Source organism: Lates calcarifer, linkage group LG15, assembly GCF_001640805.2.
Source record: "Lates calcarifer isolate ASB-BC8 linkage group LG15, TLL_Latcal_v3, whole genome shotgun sequence".
NCBI classification, from domain to species: domain Eukaryota; kingdom Metazoa; phylum Chordata; class Actinopteri; family Centropomidae; genus Lates; species Lates calcarifer.
Window position 1 is genome coordinate 3,342,503 of NC_066847.1, and position 14,666 is coordinate 3,357,168.

General features: G+C 39.9%; 2 protein-coding genes across 2 annotated transcripts; both read right to left on the minus strand.

The window, feature by feature from the left end:
* Positions 1–978: 978 nt before the first annotated feature.
* On the minus strand, positions 979–3,281 carry LOC108883198 (uncharacterized). Its single transcript, XM_018676117.2, has 10 exons — positions 3,016–3,281; positions 2,673–2,927; positions 2,526–2,590; positions 2,305–2,419; positions 2,143–2,213; positions 1,925–2,039; positions 1,772–1,842; positions 1,551–1,611; positions 1,375–1,463; positions 979–1,257 (listed from the first exon to the last, which is right to left on the minus strand). Exons 1-10 carry the CDS (start codon positions 3,114–3,116, stop codon positions 1,208–1,210), a joined length of 993 nt encoding a protein of 330 aa, XP_018531633.1. The 5' UTR covers positions 3,117–3,281; the 3' UTR covers positions 979–1,207.
* Positions 3,281–14,607, minus strand: LOC108883197 (homeodomain-interacting protein kinase 1). Its single transcript, XM_018676116.2, has 9 exons — positions 6,811–14,607; positions 5,833–6,093; positions 5,546–5,737; positions 4,943–5,124; positions 4,711–4,834; positions 3,999–4,115; positions 3,819–3,887; positions 3,533–3,720; positions 3,281–3,443 (listed from the first exon to the last, which is right to left on the minus strand). The coding sequence occupies exons 1-9, from the start codon at positions 6,811–6,813 to the stop codon at positions 3,290–3,292; spliced, it is 1,290 nt and encodes a 429-aa protein (XP_018531632.1). The 5' UTR covers positions 6,814–14,607; the 3' UTR covers positions 3,281–3,289.
* Between the last annotated feature and the right edge of the window lie 59 nt (positions 14,608–14,666).

The following is a 14,666-nucleotide window of genomic DNA, read 5'->3' on the forward strand; positions in this document are numbered from 1 at the left end:
TGTCTGTCAGCTGTTTCATGCAAAAAAGTCAATAGGCTTAAGCACTAACTGTCTTTTTTTAACCTCTGAGCAGCCAGAAATAGTTGAATGCTAGCTTCATCAATTAACTTCAGGGTTCACTTCAGTATTAATACAGATATTTATTCAGATATTTACATATATATCCAGATTTATGCAAAATTATGTATATTAATCAAATGTATAATTAACTGTGTTTCACTCTTATGATTTGCATTAAAGTTTTAACATTTAAACTATGACACAATATGGTCATATCATCACTGTACAATTGCTTTATTGATTTATAAAATCAAGTTTGAGATTTGTGGGAGAGATGTGTTACTCCTGAGTCCAATTCTCCTCAAATACATTTTCATCTTTAACATCAAAATTCAGCCTTATGAATTGTGAGATGTAATGTGGGAAGAGACATTAAAATTAATGAAATGACAACACTTTGTATCCACTTAATTAATTTATTTACAATTTAAAGCCAGATTTAAAATGGCCAGTCGCTAATTTCATTGATTTTAATTTTAAGCCCAAGTGATTATGACACCTCCCTCAAGCGGGCAAGGAAAAACTCCCAAACTGACCCTTTAACAGGAAAGACTGGAAGAAACCTTGGGAAGGATCACACAGGAGGGAACTCCCTTCCAGAGTAAGTTTAGTGTCTAATGGGCAGAACACAAGCGGCATTACTGTTGACCTACAAATACCACCTGGTGTCATCCTGGCTCATGGATCTGGTCTAACTGGGTCCTTCAGCATCGGGTCCTTGAATTTTGAAGATTTTGCCTGAGGTTAAAAGACAGATTAGATCAATAAATTCAAAACTGGAGCTTTAGGACATCAAACTTTGCTACTGTAAATTCCTGCTGATTTCATAGCCAGCACTGTTGCTGCTTCAATAAAACACTTTGAGGTGAACTGACTTCAAATCAGCTGATCCTGAGTGTGAGCTTACCTGTAGTATGTTGGTTCAGCCTCATCCAGGCTCATCGTGATCCTCTTCCTCTATCGGGAGCTGCAGTCTGGATTTCTGCACAAAACTGTCACTGTGTCTTGACTCCTACACTCTAATGATCATCAAAATGTGATACAGGCAGAGACGTGATACAACATGTACCTGTTGCAGTTCTCTCAATCCTTACCCATCTTCTCTACCCGACTTCTCTTCTCCTCAGAGATTTGGCCTGGCCGACAGTCACCAAGACCTCCTCAGAGTCACTGAGGGTTTTTGCATCTGGTAGACTTCTGTACTCGCAGATGAAGAAACAGACTTGTTAAGCCTCATATATTCGCATCACAGTTTTCTGGCAAACTGATTTAAAATAAATTAATCTCAAGTGTGTGTGGCATATGAGAGCCTACTTCTGCGTGTCCTCAGCCAATCCACACTTTTGCTTCTTCCCCTTCCTTTCCTTCCTGTTTTCGTCTTTGGAGATGAGCAGTCTGGAGCTCTGCAGAAATCAAATGTTGTGTAACTCACTTGAATCCTGCAGTAACAACAGGATCTAATCAAAGCAGGGATGTGACATAACACATACTCTCCAATCTCTGAACCGTTGGCTTTGCTGGATGAAGCCTGGTGAGAGTTGTGGAGCGTTGCTGTGGGAAAAAGGGAAAACAACAACATTCAAATCTTTGCTAACCTTTCTAAAAGATCTCACAGTACAAGGTAGAGTCACAAAGTTTCACCAAACTACCCACAAATTATTAGTTTCTACAGGGCATAGTTAAACTGAGACCACTGATTAGGAGTCAGTACCTGTTTGTGTCTCCACCTCATCCAAGCTCATCTTCTTCTTTTTCCTCTCCGGTGAGCCAGTGTCATAACGTCTGCATAAAACAAACAAATGTTGTTTGAATGTCTTGAACTTTATCAGTACAATTTAATCAGTACAAGTATAATGAAACCTACCTAATCCCAGTGTGTGAAGTTATAAACGTGGCCCAGGTCCTTTTCCTCTGAGGCTTAGCTCTGTCCGTGCTGGATGTAGCTTCAGTTGAAGCTTCTTTAGAGTTCTGAGGCAACCCTAAACAGGAAAAACAAAAAAACATGGTGTCATAATGCTAAAAACATTAAGGAAAGGAATGGTTCTGTTCACCAAATAAATACTGGTAAAACGATGTGCTTACCTGTTATTGTCTTCACTTCATACAAGCTCATCTTCAGCTTCTTCCTCTCTGGTGAGCCGGTGTCTAGACGTCTGCATAAACCAAACCAAAGTGTTGTCTGAATGTATTAAATGTATTAAGCAGCAAATTTTATTCAGTTCAGGCAAGTTAAATGATACCTACTTAATCCCACTGTATGAAGCTATGAAAGTGGCCCAGGTCCTTTTCCTCTGAGGTTTAGCTTGGCTCGTGCTGGCTGTAGCTTCAGTTGGAGCCTCTTTATAGTTTTGAAGCAACTCTAAACATTGCAAAACAGAGTATTGTTGGTCTTGTAATTTCAGTCGCTAATTAAAAGTAATGGCTCTCTCCCACATTTTGTTTGCAGGATGCAGAAGGTGAGGTACCTTTGTGTGTCTGCGCACCACCTGGGTTCATCTTCTTCCTCTCTGGCGATGTGCTGTCCAGATTTCTGAGTAAACCAATTGTTATTTGAATGTCTTGAATCTTAGAAGTAAAACCAAATCTGTAGGGAGAAGTTACACAAAACCCACCTGCTCCCACTGTGTGCAGCTTCCAAAGTGGCCCGGGTCCTTTTCCTTGCTGGTTTATCTGCAGCTGTGTTGGATGGGCCTTCAGATGGAGCCTGTCTGGGAATGTGAGGCATCATCCTCTTATTCTTCCTCTGCTTTACAAATGTGGCTGTTATCCTTTTCCTCTGAGGCTTAGCTTTGGACGTGCTGGGTGTAGCCTCAGACGAAACCTTCTTGGAGTTCATCTCCATCCTCTTCCTCTCTGGCTCTGGGCTTCTGCATAGACCGAGTACTGTTTAAATCTCTTAACAGTAAGTATCTTGTAATATATAAAATGAGTACAGGATAGTTGTAAGACACTTACCTTTCACCACTCAGCGAGGCTTCAAAAGTGTCCCTTGTCATTTTCCTCACAGGTTTAATGTTGCCTGTGTAGGATGGAGCCTCCTTAGAGGTGCTGGACATCTGTAGATCTGGTGGTGTCCTTTCCTTGTGAATGGAGAAGTTGAGCTGCTGGGGCTGTGGTGGACTCTGGTCCTCGTGGATGGAGAGGTAGCTGGAGACGCTTGATGCAATCCCCAGTACCAGGGGATGCTCTTGGCAGTTGTGCCAAGCAGGAGAGACCTGGACGGAAGACGCTATGCTGCTCCAGGCTGGTAGTGCAGGCGGTGCTGGTGGAGGCCTGCAGGTTTAGCCAACGGCTGCTGGACTAACTGAACCTCAGAGCCCCTGTTATAAGATCTAAGATTCTGATCCCGACAGACTTCCATCACTTCACAGCATGTTTTCACACTGGAAGAAAATGAATCATTGAGTTAAGCAATGACATCCATCCACATCATCAGACAGATTCTATAGACAGCATCTTCATATAGACTTACTAGAAGCTGTTGGGGTAACTCTCTGCAAGATCACTCATGGTGATGAATGGATCCTCAATTAGATGGCTTGGTAGTATCCGTTTATCTACGTCCAGATAAAGCATTTTCTTCAGCAAATCCATAAAGTTGTCCCGGTCTTTGATTTCTGCCATGGTGTCCTCATTTGATAGATGACACGCTGGTCTGATCTGAATCCAGAAAAAAATCACAAACATCAGTAAAATCTCCCTGACTCCTGATAATATCTTTGTCAAATGTCCTCATTTCTTAGAAGTAAAAATCCTACCTTCTTCAGGTCATCCAGGGACTTGAAATAGCTCTTGGTGCAGGTGACTTGTCCATATTCTAGAGCCGTCTACAGAGAAATAATATTCAATTTAGCTACTCTGTCCTGGACATGGGATGGAAAGACAAAGACAGACCAATAAAGGGACAAGATAAAAAGAAAGTCACTGCATGTTGGTACCTTTAATCTCCATCGACGTTCACGACACCTGTTTCTCCTGAAAAAGCACCTGGTTTTGACTCCTCTGTTGAGAAGTTGCTGCGGCAGCTGACCCTGTGTCCTCACAATATGTCGCAGCTGTAGGTACAAAACACAACACACTCACAAAGTCAGTTACACTTGGTACGTATGAGATATTAAGATATTTTTTAGTTTTGAATTTTCCAAGTAGTATCATAGTGTTGCATAATTAAATCAATTTAATTGTTTTACATTTTGGGAAAAACACTTATTCTCTTACACAGAATTAGATGAGAAGATTAACACCACTCTCATTTCTGAGTTAAGTATGGAGCTGGGGTAGGGAGGCAATTAGCTTAGCTTAGCATAAACACTGAAAGTTGGAGAAAACAGCTAGCCTAGCTTTCTTACCAAGGAGTATTTACACCACTAAAACCACAAACTGTTTGAAATGTTAATTAGTGAACAAAAATGCCAGAGTGCTGTATAACTCTTTCTTGGGAGTCACACTGACCGTTTCCTACAGCTACAGAATCTAGTTGAACTATTCCTTTAAGGTATTGTTTATAACCAAAATGTATTTTAGCATGTTCCAATATGAGGTTATTTTTATTTACTTTGCTTATTTCTAAGATTTTTAGTCCCATAATAAATAATCTGAATAATATTTAAGAAACTTAATTAATGCAATTAAATAATAAAAAACACTGACCATGTCATATTCGCAACTTCCCGGGTAAAGTGCATGGCCCAGGAACAGCTCAGCAGCAATGCAGCCCAGAGACCACATGTCAATGGCTGCTGTGAAGGGAAGTCCCAGGATGACCTCTGGAGACCTTCAAAGAGGACATGAATTATTATCACCTTCTCTCTAAAATATGTTTGACTGTTTTAATGGTTGTAAAATCTTAAATTAGGACTCTGTCATGTTGCCAGTTACTTACCTGTAGTAGAGCGGCTGCATGTATGAGCCCCACTCTGTCTGTGAGACATGTCGGGCCAAGCCAAAGTCAATCATTTTAATCTTGAGCGGCTGGTTTACATGGTCCACCATCATGATGTTGTCTAGCTTGAGGTCTGTATGCACAACTCCAAGGCTCCTCAGGAGTTGTAGTGCAGTGGCCATCTGCAGTCATGGAATAAATTATGCTAAAGGTCAGCTGTGCTGCTCTACAAAATATCAGTTGATATTTCTAAATAACTTCTGGCTTTGAAGACATTTTAGGCTGAGGGAGCCCTGAAAGATCTGAGCTCAGTGTTATTTCAGGGCAAATTACTAATTTACAGTCAGTAGAACAGAAATAGAAACACCTTATAATTTAATGCAGCAGAATTCAGTCCAATACATCAGTGAAAATTTTTGTCAACCCACCACACAAAATACCAGTAACTCCCTAGACTGAAATACACTGTACAACAGCACTATAAAAATATGATTCTGACAAATCCTCAACAACTGACAGATCAAACCTTGGATTCTTCCATTAAGTATGGAGATGTGGTCAGGAGAAAACAGAAATATAACTGGTGTAAGCTGTGGCACATACCTGATGCAGGATTGGACGGATTTCCTTCACAGTGAGAGAGTGGGAAGGTTTATTTGCCAGGAAATCCATCAGACTCATGTCCAGCATTTCAAACTCAATACAAATGTGCTCTCTGTCGACAAAAGCATTGTTGCATCTGACAAAGTTGAATCTGTCTGAATCAAAAGCCCTCAGTTCTTCAAGGATGGCCACCTGGGGAGTATATGAGATGTTAGATTTGGTGAACACAGCGATAAAGTACTTTTGAAGCTTTGTGCAAATTCAAATACACATCACTGCTGTCCCACCTCGTTCTTTGCCTGAGGTGCGAAGTTGCTGTTCATGATTATCTTCACAGCCACCGTCTCCTTGGTGGCGGCCTTCAAACACTTGGCCACTTTTCCAAAGACACCCTCTCCGATAAAAGACTGCACCAGGTAGTCAGAGGACGGGGAGGAGAGGACGCCCAGGACGACTTGGGCCTCATCACCTGAAGAAGAGGGAGATGAGGAGGTGGTCTCCTCTTCTTCAGAAGTAGGAAACTGAACTTGATCCCGATAATTTGAAGTCTACAGGAGAACAGGAGAGAGGGATAGAATTAGATAGAATAACTGTGAAGTGACATTCTGTCTCACTGGCAATTGTACACATCCACACAAAGAATTTAGATGCAGGGAAATGATCTGTCAGGCTCTCTTTTATATGTAGCATGATTCAAACCATGAACTTTATACTTCTACTCCACCACAATATAAATGCAAATAATGTATTTTATCCTGTACTATATTCATTTGATAAGTTTAGTTACAAGTGCATATTCAGATTAATGATACATAATGTAATGTACAAATAAATTATACTGTATATTATCATAGAAATCCAATGACTGAATATGCATTATTCAGAAATTATCTGAATTATTCTGCATGAGTACTTCATTTCAGGCACCTGAAGTATATTTAGATGTAATATTTAACATGTAGTCATCTTGATCACATCACTTTTTATAAAGCAGCTCTTCAAAAGCCATTGTATCTGCCTTTCTCAGCAGACTACACATACATACTGTCATTAAATTCTATGTGAGCAACACAGCACAACTATATCAGCCTATCACTGTTTACATTACCTTAAATATATCTGTTTATTGCTAAATATGGGTTGATTGAAGTCAACTCCACTACACATTAGATGTGATTAAAGCAGGACTAAAGTACATTATTTTACATTGCAACCAGTTCAATGTCACTTGTATTTTGGAAAACAAACCAATTTAATCAACTTACCATGTTGTCACTTGACAAATGTGATGCTCTTTATGTTCTAAACTCAAGTGGGTCTTCTTGAAAATGAAATGAAACTAAGCTTCTTGCTGATTGTCCACACAATGTTAAATAACTTGACATGAAGAATTCTGTGGTGGGTTTTTTTTTTCCACTCGGCAGTTCTGCAGTTCTGATTCTAGACTCCATAATGATGTGATATTCTAGCACTCTCTCCACTGCACAGCAGAACCTTTGTTTAGAATTAGAAATAATAACAGATACAGATGTCTGAAATGTCGCTGTGTGCAAAAAGACCACTGGCTGCAGCAACCTGTTGTTCTTGGTTTCCTTATATTCAGGGAGAAGTGAACCACCTGCTTGAAATCCACATCTACATACAGTGTTAAAGAACAGTTTCTCTTTATTTTACATTTGCACTGTCATCAAACAAACACACTTTAGTATAAGTAAAGTATTCTCTTCAAAAACATAAGCAAAAACATCAGAAAATAGAAAACACATATATGCACATTTCAGTCAGATCCATGTGTTTCTATGCCTCTTTGTCAGCGACAGCCATGGGCAGAGGCATTATGTTTGTGGTTTACCTGTCACTTCAACTCAGTGATAGACTGATTAGTTTTTGGTGATCAAATGTCAGAGATCAAGGTCACTGCGACCGCACAAAACATGTTTTTGGCCAAGACAAGAATTCATGTGTTACCTGGAAATGGACTCTTTGGCAGAGGAATACAAATATGAGGCTGTAATTCCTGCCTGTTCAGTGGAAGTAGTCGGCCATGTTGTTGATAGTGAGACAAAGCTCTAATCAAGTTTGGGACAAAGTGTGAATGTTTAAACAACAGTAACTGTTTTACCTGCCTGCGATTTAGGCTTCAGAGTCAAGTTTGGTGTCTTAGTTCGGGGCACATAGCCATGAAGACAGAAGGCGCCCGGGATCGAACCACCAACCCTGCAGTTAGTGAAGGACCCCTCTCTGCCTCCTGAGCCACCGCCAACCCTAGAAATAAAGCAGGGCAATGCAATTCGGGATAGGGTGGTTAAAAGGAGAAAGGGAGAGCGGAAAGGAAACAGAGGGGAGGGAAGACAGAGGCAGAAGAACAGAGGACAAAAACAAAGAGGAAGGGAGGTGTCTTTGTGTGGCTCCTTCACCCCACAAGCCCCTGTGGTGTTGTGAACCGCTGGCCTACTTTAGCCTTCTCCATTTTTTATGACATACCCTCCAACACACACATGATTATTGGCACATAAGCACATTAACGGTAGAATGATTATACACACACACACACACACACACACACAACATTTATGCCCTCAAAAGCATGCACACACAGCAGTGAAATGTCAACTATGAAAACATGCATGACCACACACAACCTGAAAATCACTGTGGTCTGCAATATCAACATATTGAAGCAATATTTCACAGTGTCAGCTCTGCCCAGGTGTAGTGTATACGTGATATACAGTGTACATGTATACTTGTATTAAATAATGTATTGGTAGTGCGCTTGGTTCACACATTTACTCTGACCTCAGTTCAGCATGAGAGGCTGAAGAAGCAGTACTGACCAGAAGGCAAACCTAACCATGGCTGAAGCTTTTAGTAAGTAAACAGCTGTTAATGCTAATGTTAGCTATGTAGCAATAGCAAAAATCTACACATAGCATCTTTAAGAATCATTTCCAAGAGACAAGTCCAAAAAAGAATCAGCATAAAAACAGTAGTATGATGAAACACAGAACAAACACAGCTACAACAGCTCCTGACTGCTGAGTAGGTTAAAAAGTGAAATGTCTGTTATGTTACCATGTAATTAAGTGGTTCTCAAAGCAGAAAGCGCTGCCTTGATTGACCTCAGACAACTGAAGAACATTTTAGCTGCTATTTGAGTTGGGATTAAGGTACAGTCAGATTTTTTTCTTTTAAATTGTATTCACTGTTTAAATATAAACATTAACTATGTTCAGCTTTTTTTGTCCCACCGTGGGTTTTGTAATTGTCAACAGCTGACAAGAAACAAACTTGGACTCAAGCTGTTTCCAAGCAACAAAACTCTAATTATCTACATGACGCTGCAGGTGTTGGGGTTATGACTGCAAAGCATCTACAGTCATTACTGAGCTGATGGCCTCGTACAGCTACCTGCCAGACAGAACGCTGGGTGCCACGGGCTCGCCAACTCTAACTGTGGAGCAATCGCTATAGCAACAGGCTCCTCCAACAAAAGGGCAAGCACCTGCGGCACTTCAGCTGCTGCAGGATTTAAGAAGCACACACACACAAACACACAGTTGGATGCGTTCAGTGATTCACACTGAAAATTGAAAGTGTGTGCATGAAAACACAAACAGAGCTTTTATCAGCTGGGAATTACATTTCTACACCTACAGAGTGTTAACATTTTACAGAACATTTTCAAACTGACTTTACACTGAATGCAATGACTAGAGGAGCAAAAAATAAGAAAATAAGTGCCAGCAGTCACTCCATATTTACTATACAGCGCACTATATTTACCTTCTATCATCTACCTACCTTCTGCCACTTTATTTGACTCCAAGTGCAACTGAAGGAAAAATGTAACATTGATGGTGTTAAATGCAATGCATCACATTTTATAGATGTTAAAATTCCCACCAGTTTACACCTGTCGCTAAAGACGCATAATAATGACAGGTCTTAGATAAGTGGTAATTTGGTGGAAGAGGTCTTTTTGGTTCCTTGTAATCAAGACCCAAAACCCCAGGGTAGTCAGGTCCAAACTATATTCAGTCCACGTGGGTCCAGCTAGAGACCCATTTTATTGCTTTTGGTCTCAAGTATGTACACCAGTACATTTTATACCAGAGTGGATCCAAGTGGCTATTAGCTCTGATCAGGTGATGAGTCATAATCACAGTGCAAAGTCAGACGCACAGAAAAAATGACATGTAGTTAATCTTTGATTTGCTGCTGCGTATTAACAGGTGACACATGACACTGCCAAAGCCTAAGGACCAAACTGAATTTACATTTTTGTTTCACCTGCTTCAGTCAGCCTGACTACTGCTCAGGGTAGGCCATTTCCTTTGGTCGTTTTGTGCCCTAACAGAATGAACAGAGTGACAGATCTGTCCATTGTCAATTGACGTGGAAGCTGCAGTAGTGGTTGTAGGGGCACTTAGAGAAATATCTTCATTTTAAGAGTTGGTATGTCTTTAAGTTGACTTCTGTCTTCCTTAACAAAGCCATTTTTCTATCACAGTCAGGCAGCTAACTGCATAAGACTATGACATCCTGATTCTTAGTCCCACTGATTCAGCTCTGATTGGTAAATTATTTCTCTACTTAGAGGAAAGTGAGCACATAAGATTAATTGTATTCACTAAAAAAAAATCAGAGATGAATTATGGACAGTGATTCATGAGTCTAAGTCCAGGCTACTGCTTCCTACTGAGTCTGTTCAGGTCTTTTTGTTTTTAATTTTCCTCTATTTCAGACGTTCTTGTACATTAATTACTTTAATTTTGGAAATTCTCTCCGTTTTTCTTGGAACATTACCCCCTCCCCCAGGTCTGTGATATTTTTAAAACCTACAATAGCTCTAATATGCTGTCATGCTTTCAGATTGAGTCTCTATCACTCAGATTTTGTTTTTGTGGGTCTGAACCTTCTGTTTGGTGTTGCTATTATGACAACACATCCAGTAACTGTATTTCATTCTTAACTGAATGTCCGGTGTCTCCGTTCCTTGAACTGGTAATGTGGACTGAAAAGCTGAGGTGCAAGGGTGAGGAGTAAAAGGTGAAATCTGAGGTAGGAGTGTCAGAGGAAGGTAAAACTGAAAGAGGTGGAGGGATTGACTGATAAAATCCAGAGTCGCAGAGAACGGTTGAGCCGTAAAGTGTAAAGCTCATCAGTAGTGGCAGATTCAGTGCAGATGTGAGAGGCCGGAGGGAGCAGCCATGTTAATTATGAAACATTCTAGGGAAGAGGAGTATTCATTTACACAGACATGCTTAGTGTGCACATGTGTGAACATATCAAGGCTTCTCTTCATGTGTTTAGTTGAAGAAGAAGTTGAAGCTCAAAGGAAAAAATAACTAAAAGATGTGGTGTCGTCCAGGATTATCAATGTTAAGAAATTAATTTCTTAAAAACCACTGCAGCTTTCCTTTGTTCATTTATTTACACTCTGCACCAGCAGGGGAGCTGCATAATTAAGGAGTCAAAGGATGGATGGGGGGATGAGCAGTGACCAAGCCAAGTGAGAAAATATAGCTTCAGTTGTTTACTGGCTCTCACATCAACACAAAGATGCAAAGTGTGGCAGCAAACAAGCACAAAGTTCAGAGCTCAAGTAATGATCATCTCCTGACTGCTGAATGCCAGCTACTCATGGTCACACATTGAGGGCGAATGTGCAAAATATTTTTGGCTGCACCCTAAAACATACCAAGTGTTTTTATCTGTAAAGCACCCACAGTAATAACACCATTACTGAGTCGTGGAACAGTAAACTTGCCCTGGATCACAGCAAATGCTACGTCAATGCTACTGTAAATCAGAACAAAACGTAAATCAAAGTAAGCACAATCTTTTTGCCATTTAAGGGCATGTAAATGTTGATTTCATCTGAGAGTGTGTTTTCATTCCCATGTGTTTGTACATTATTTTGGAGAATCTCTCAGTGATATTTGAAAGTCAAGCTGTGGGTCAAGACACAAGGGATTTTTTTTTCCAGGATTTATTTTAGCTGAATGTCGTCAGTGGTGGTATGTAACTTTAAGTCCATTTACTCAAGTGCTTTACTCCGTCACATTTATCTGACTGACATTTATCTGAAGTTACTTTTCAGTTCAAGATTGAATTCATAAATCATATAATTAGTTTATAAAACTTGTTATAGAAAGAATTGTGCCTCTCTCATTCCCACTCTCTCCCTCTGAGTGATAGTTAATGACTCAACAGTATTTCAATAATAATAATCATATATTCATTAGCTCTTTCCACCTCTCAAATGTGACACCAGCTGATGGAAGAAGACTAATTTTACATCCAGCCTTCATCTCATTGCTTGCTTTACTGAGCAAACACTGACACGAGAGCAAACTTCAGCAGACACTTGTCAGTTATGTTTGTCTCAGCCGTCAGCCTCGTACACATCACTTGAGCATGAGAGAAAGACAGCCAGACTTCAAAGAATGAGAGATCCACACATGCCTAAAATATGGACAGATCAGACATCAGCAGTATCATGGCAGGCAGCGGAGACGGACCGTCTTGTAAATGAAAGGTCAACTGTTGGAGCCCACGTGTCAAGTAAAAATGCCCTTGTGTGAAAACACTCGACCTCTTCTTCCCCACTCCTGTCAGATATTTGCAGTAGGAAGCATCAGCAAAATGCAAATTGGTCTGTTTTTGTAGCCCGTTTGGCAGACAGCTGGTCTGTCTTTTCTACTCTGGAAACCAGTCCAGTGAAGCAGTAGCTTGGAGGCTTGAGCGTCAGACTCAGGACTGGACAGTTGCCTGTTTGAATTCCTGGTTGTCTGCAAATAATGAGACACACACTCCCCTCAACAGTTATTGAGTTACTCCTGAGCAGGCCACATTAAAGGGAAACATATTATCAACACTATCTTCATATTAGAGTTTTGGGTTAACACTCCATTTACACTGCTTAAAGTACCCCTTCCATTTCAGCCATGCTACCAGCCATACTTACAACTATCTTCTGCTGTAGAAGTAATACGCTCAGAGGACTTCATTCACAGCAATAAATGACTGTTTTCTATCAAACTGTTCTAATATCACAGCAGCATCAACTTTGATGAGCTTTGTTTCCCTGAGAAACACAGAGACATCGGATGAGGCTCTGAGCTGAGTCGGCACCATCACTGTTCCCACAATGCTCGATGAGCACTGCCCCTCTGCCCTGCTCATCAGGCACCAAATAAATAATAAAAAAACCTTTCCCCATCCCCCTCTCTTCCCACCCAACAGTGGGAGAAATCACCCTCTGGCCCCTCATCCCTCTCAATAACATCCTCATGGTCAATCTGCCGGACAGAGAAATCCCCCCTCTCACCAGATTACAGCACTGGCTGGCTGGGATTAGCAGCGACAGGACTCGTGTTATTCTTATCGTTTTCCCTTCATGTGCACACACACACACACACACACACACACACACAAATGCTACAATCAGAGCGCTAAGCAGCTAAGGCAACAAAACAACCAAACCAAGAACATCATCTCTGCCATCACGTGCCTCCCAGGCCCAGCAAAAAAAAAAAAAAAAAAAAAAACATGGTTCAGGACTTTTTTCAGTTTTTTCTTTAAGCATACTGAAAGTAATCTAATGACCTAAATGACATTTACAGTCTCAATCCAAAACATCAGCAAAGTTTATTCTGCCATGAGTGCTTGTGCATCTCCTCCAAGTAAAATGTGAGATTTTATCATTCAGTAATGTGATTACACGTTTGTTTGCTTTGCAAAACTCTGGAAAGAGTGAGAAGTACCATGTCAAGTGACGTCTTCAGAATGTTTTGGTTTGTCCAACCAATACTCTTATTAAATTTCTCACATTTGAGAAGCTAGAATGATGAAATGTTTGGCATCTTTGCATTAAAATGACTGATACCAGTGAATTTTCTTATCAATAATTACCTATCAGTTTCGGCTGTAACTGTATTTACTGTCAGGCAGTTTAATTATGACAAAGCCTCACATTTTATATGTTTTTCATAATTTTGTGTGCACAATTCTGTAAAGTAACTAAAGTTACTGTCAAATAAATGTAGTGGAGTAAAAAGTACAATATTCCTATGTGAGTAAAATTATCATATCAAGTACCATGAGAAGACTCAAAGTAAAACTACCTCAAACTTCACTACTTTTTGCTGCTCATGGCATATTACAGATCATGAGTTAATGTCAAGTCCAAGCTGAAAAGGAAAAAAAAAAAGTTATTTGGAAAACATTTATATCTCAACAATACAAAGGATCCAAGACGGATAAATAAGGAAACACATGTTTACACAATAGTGAGATAAGCCTGTGATGTCACTACAAAATGTGTAATTTACACAGCGATGAAAGCATTGTGTGCAGATGCTTTGTAGCAACGTCCCTAATCCCAACACAAAGGCAGAAGACTGACACAAACAGATAATCCAGTTTCTCCTGCAGTTTGTGAAAAACAATGGATGTAATGACAGGAAACACAGTAACAACCCTCATCTCCACATTACAAAGCATTTATCTGTTAACTTGATATTTCCTAATATTTCTTTCTGAGTCGTTCACTTGTCAGACATGGCCTGCTTTCTTGGAAATCATTTAAATGGTAAAAGTTATTTGGTAATAGGTAGTTTAATCAATTTCTGATACTCACGGATGCCACCATATCACTGTTTTCTTTTATTAGTCTTATTACTTTTATGCCTGATTAACTGAACATTTTGACTTGTTCAACTGATATTTTTGCTGAATTCATCTTTTTTTCATTAAGCTATAACTGCATATATGAATTAAGTGGAAAGTGACAAAAGTACATTTATGAGTTTTTTGAGTTTCTCGTACTCTACTTACTTTACTGTGTGCTGCTGCTACATTTCAGATTTTAATGGTCATTAATGATATTAAACACATATATAAATAATTACTGATATAAATCAAAATGAAAAAAGAAAAAAAAAAAACAACATTTTGAGCCATGATCACCATCCCTCAATGAGGGTGACCCAAAACAGTTCATTTGAATGAAAAACCGAGGGAAACTGCAAACGCAGGAGATAATTCTCTGTGACTTCTTATTGGTTTAACTGCTATCTGACTGTAGAACCTGAGCTTGTGAAATTTAGTCTGG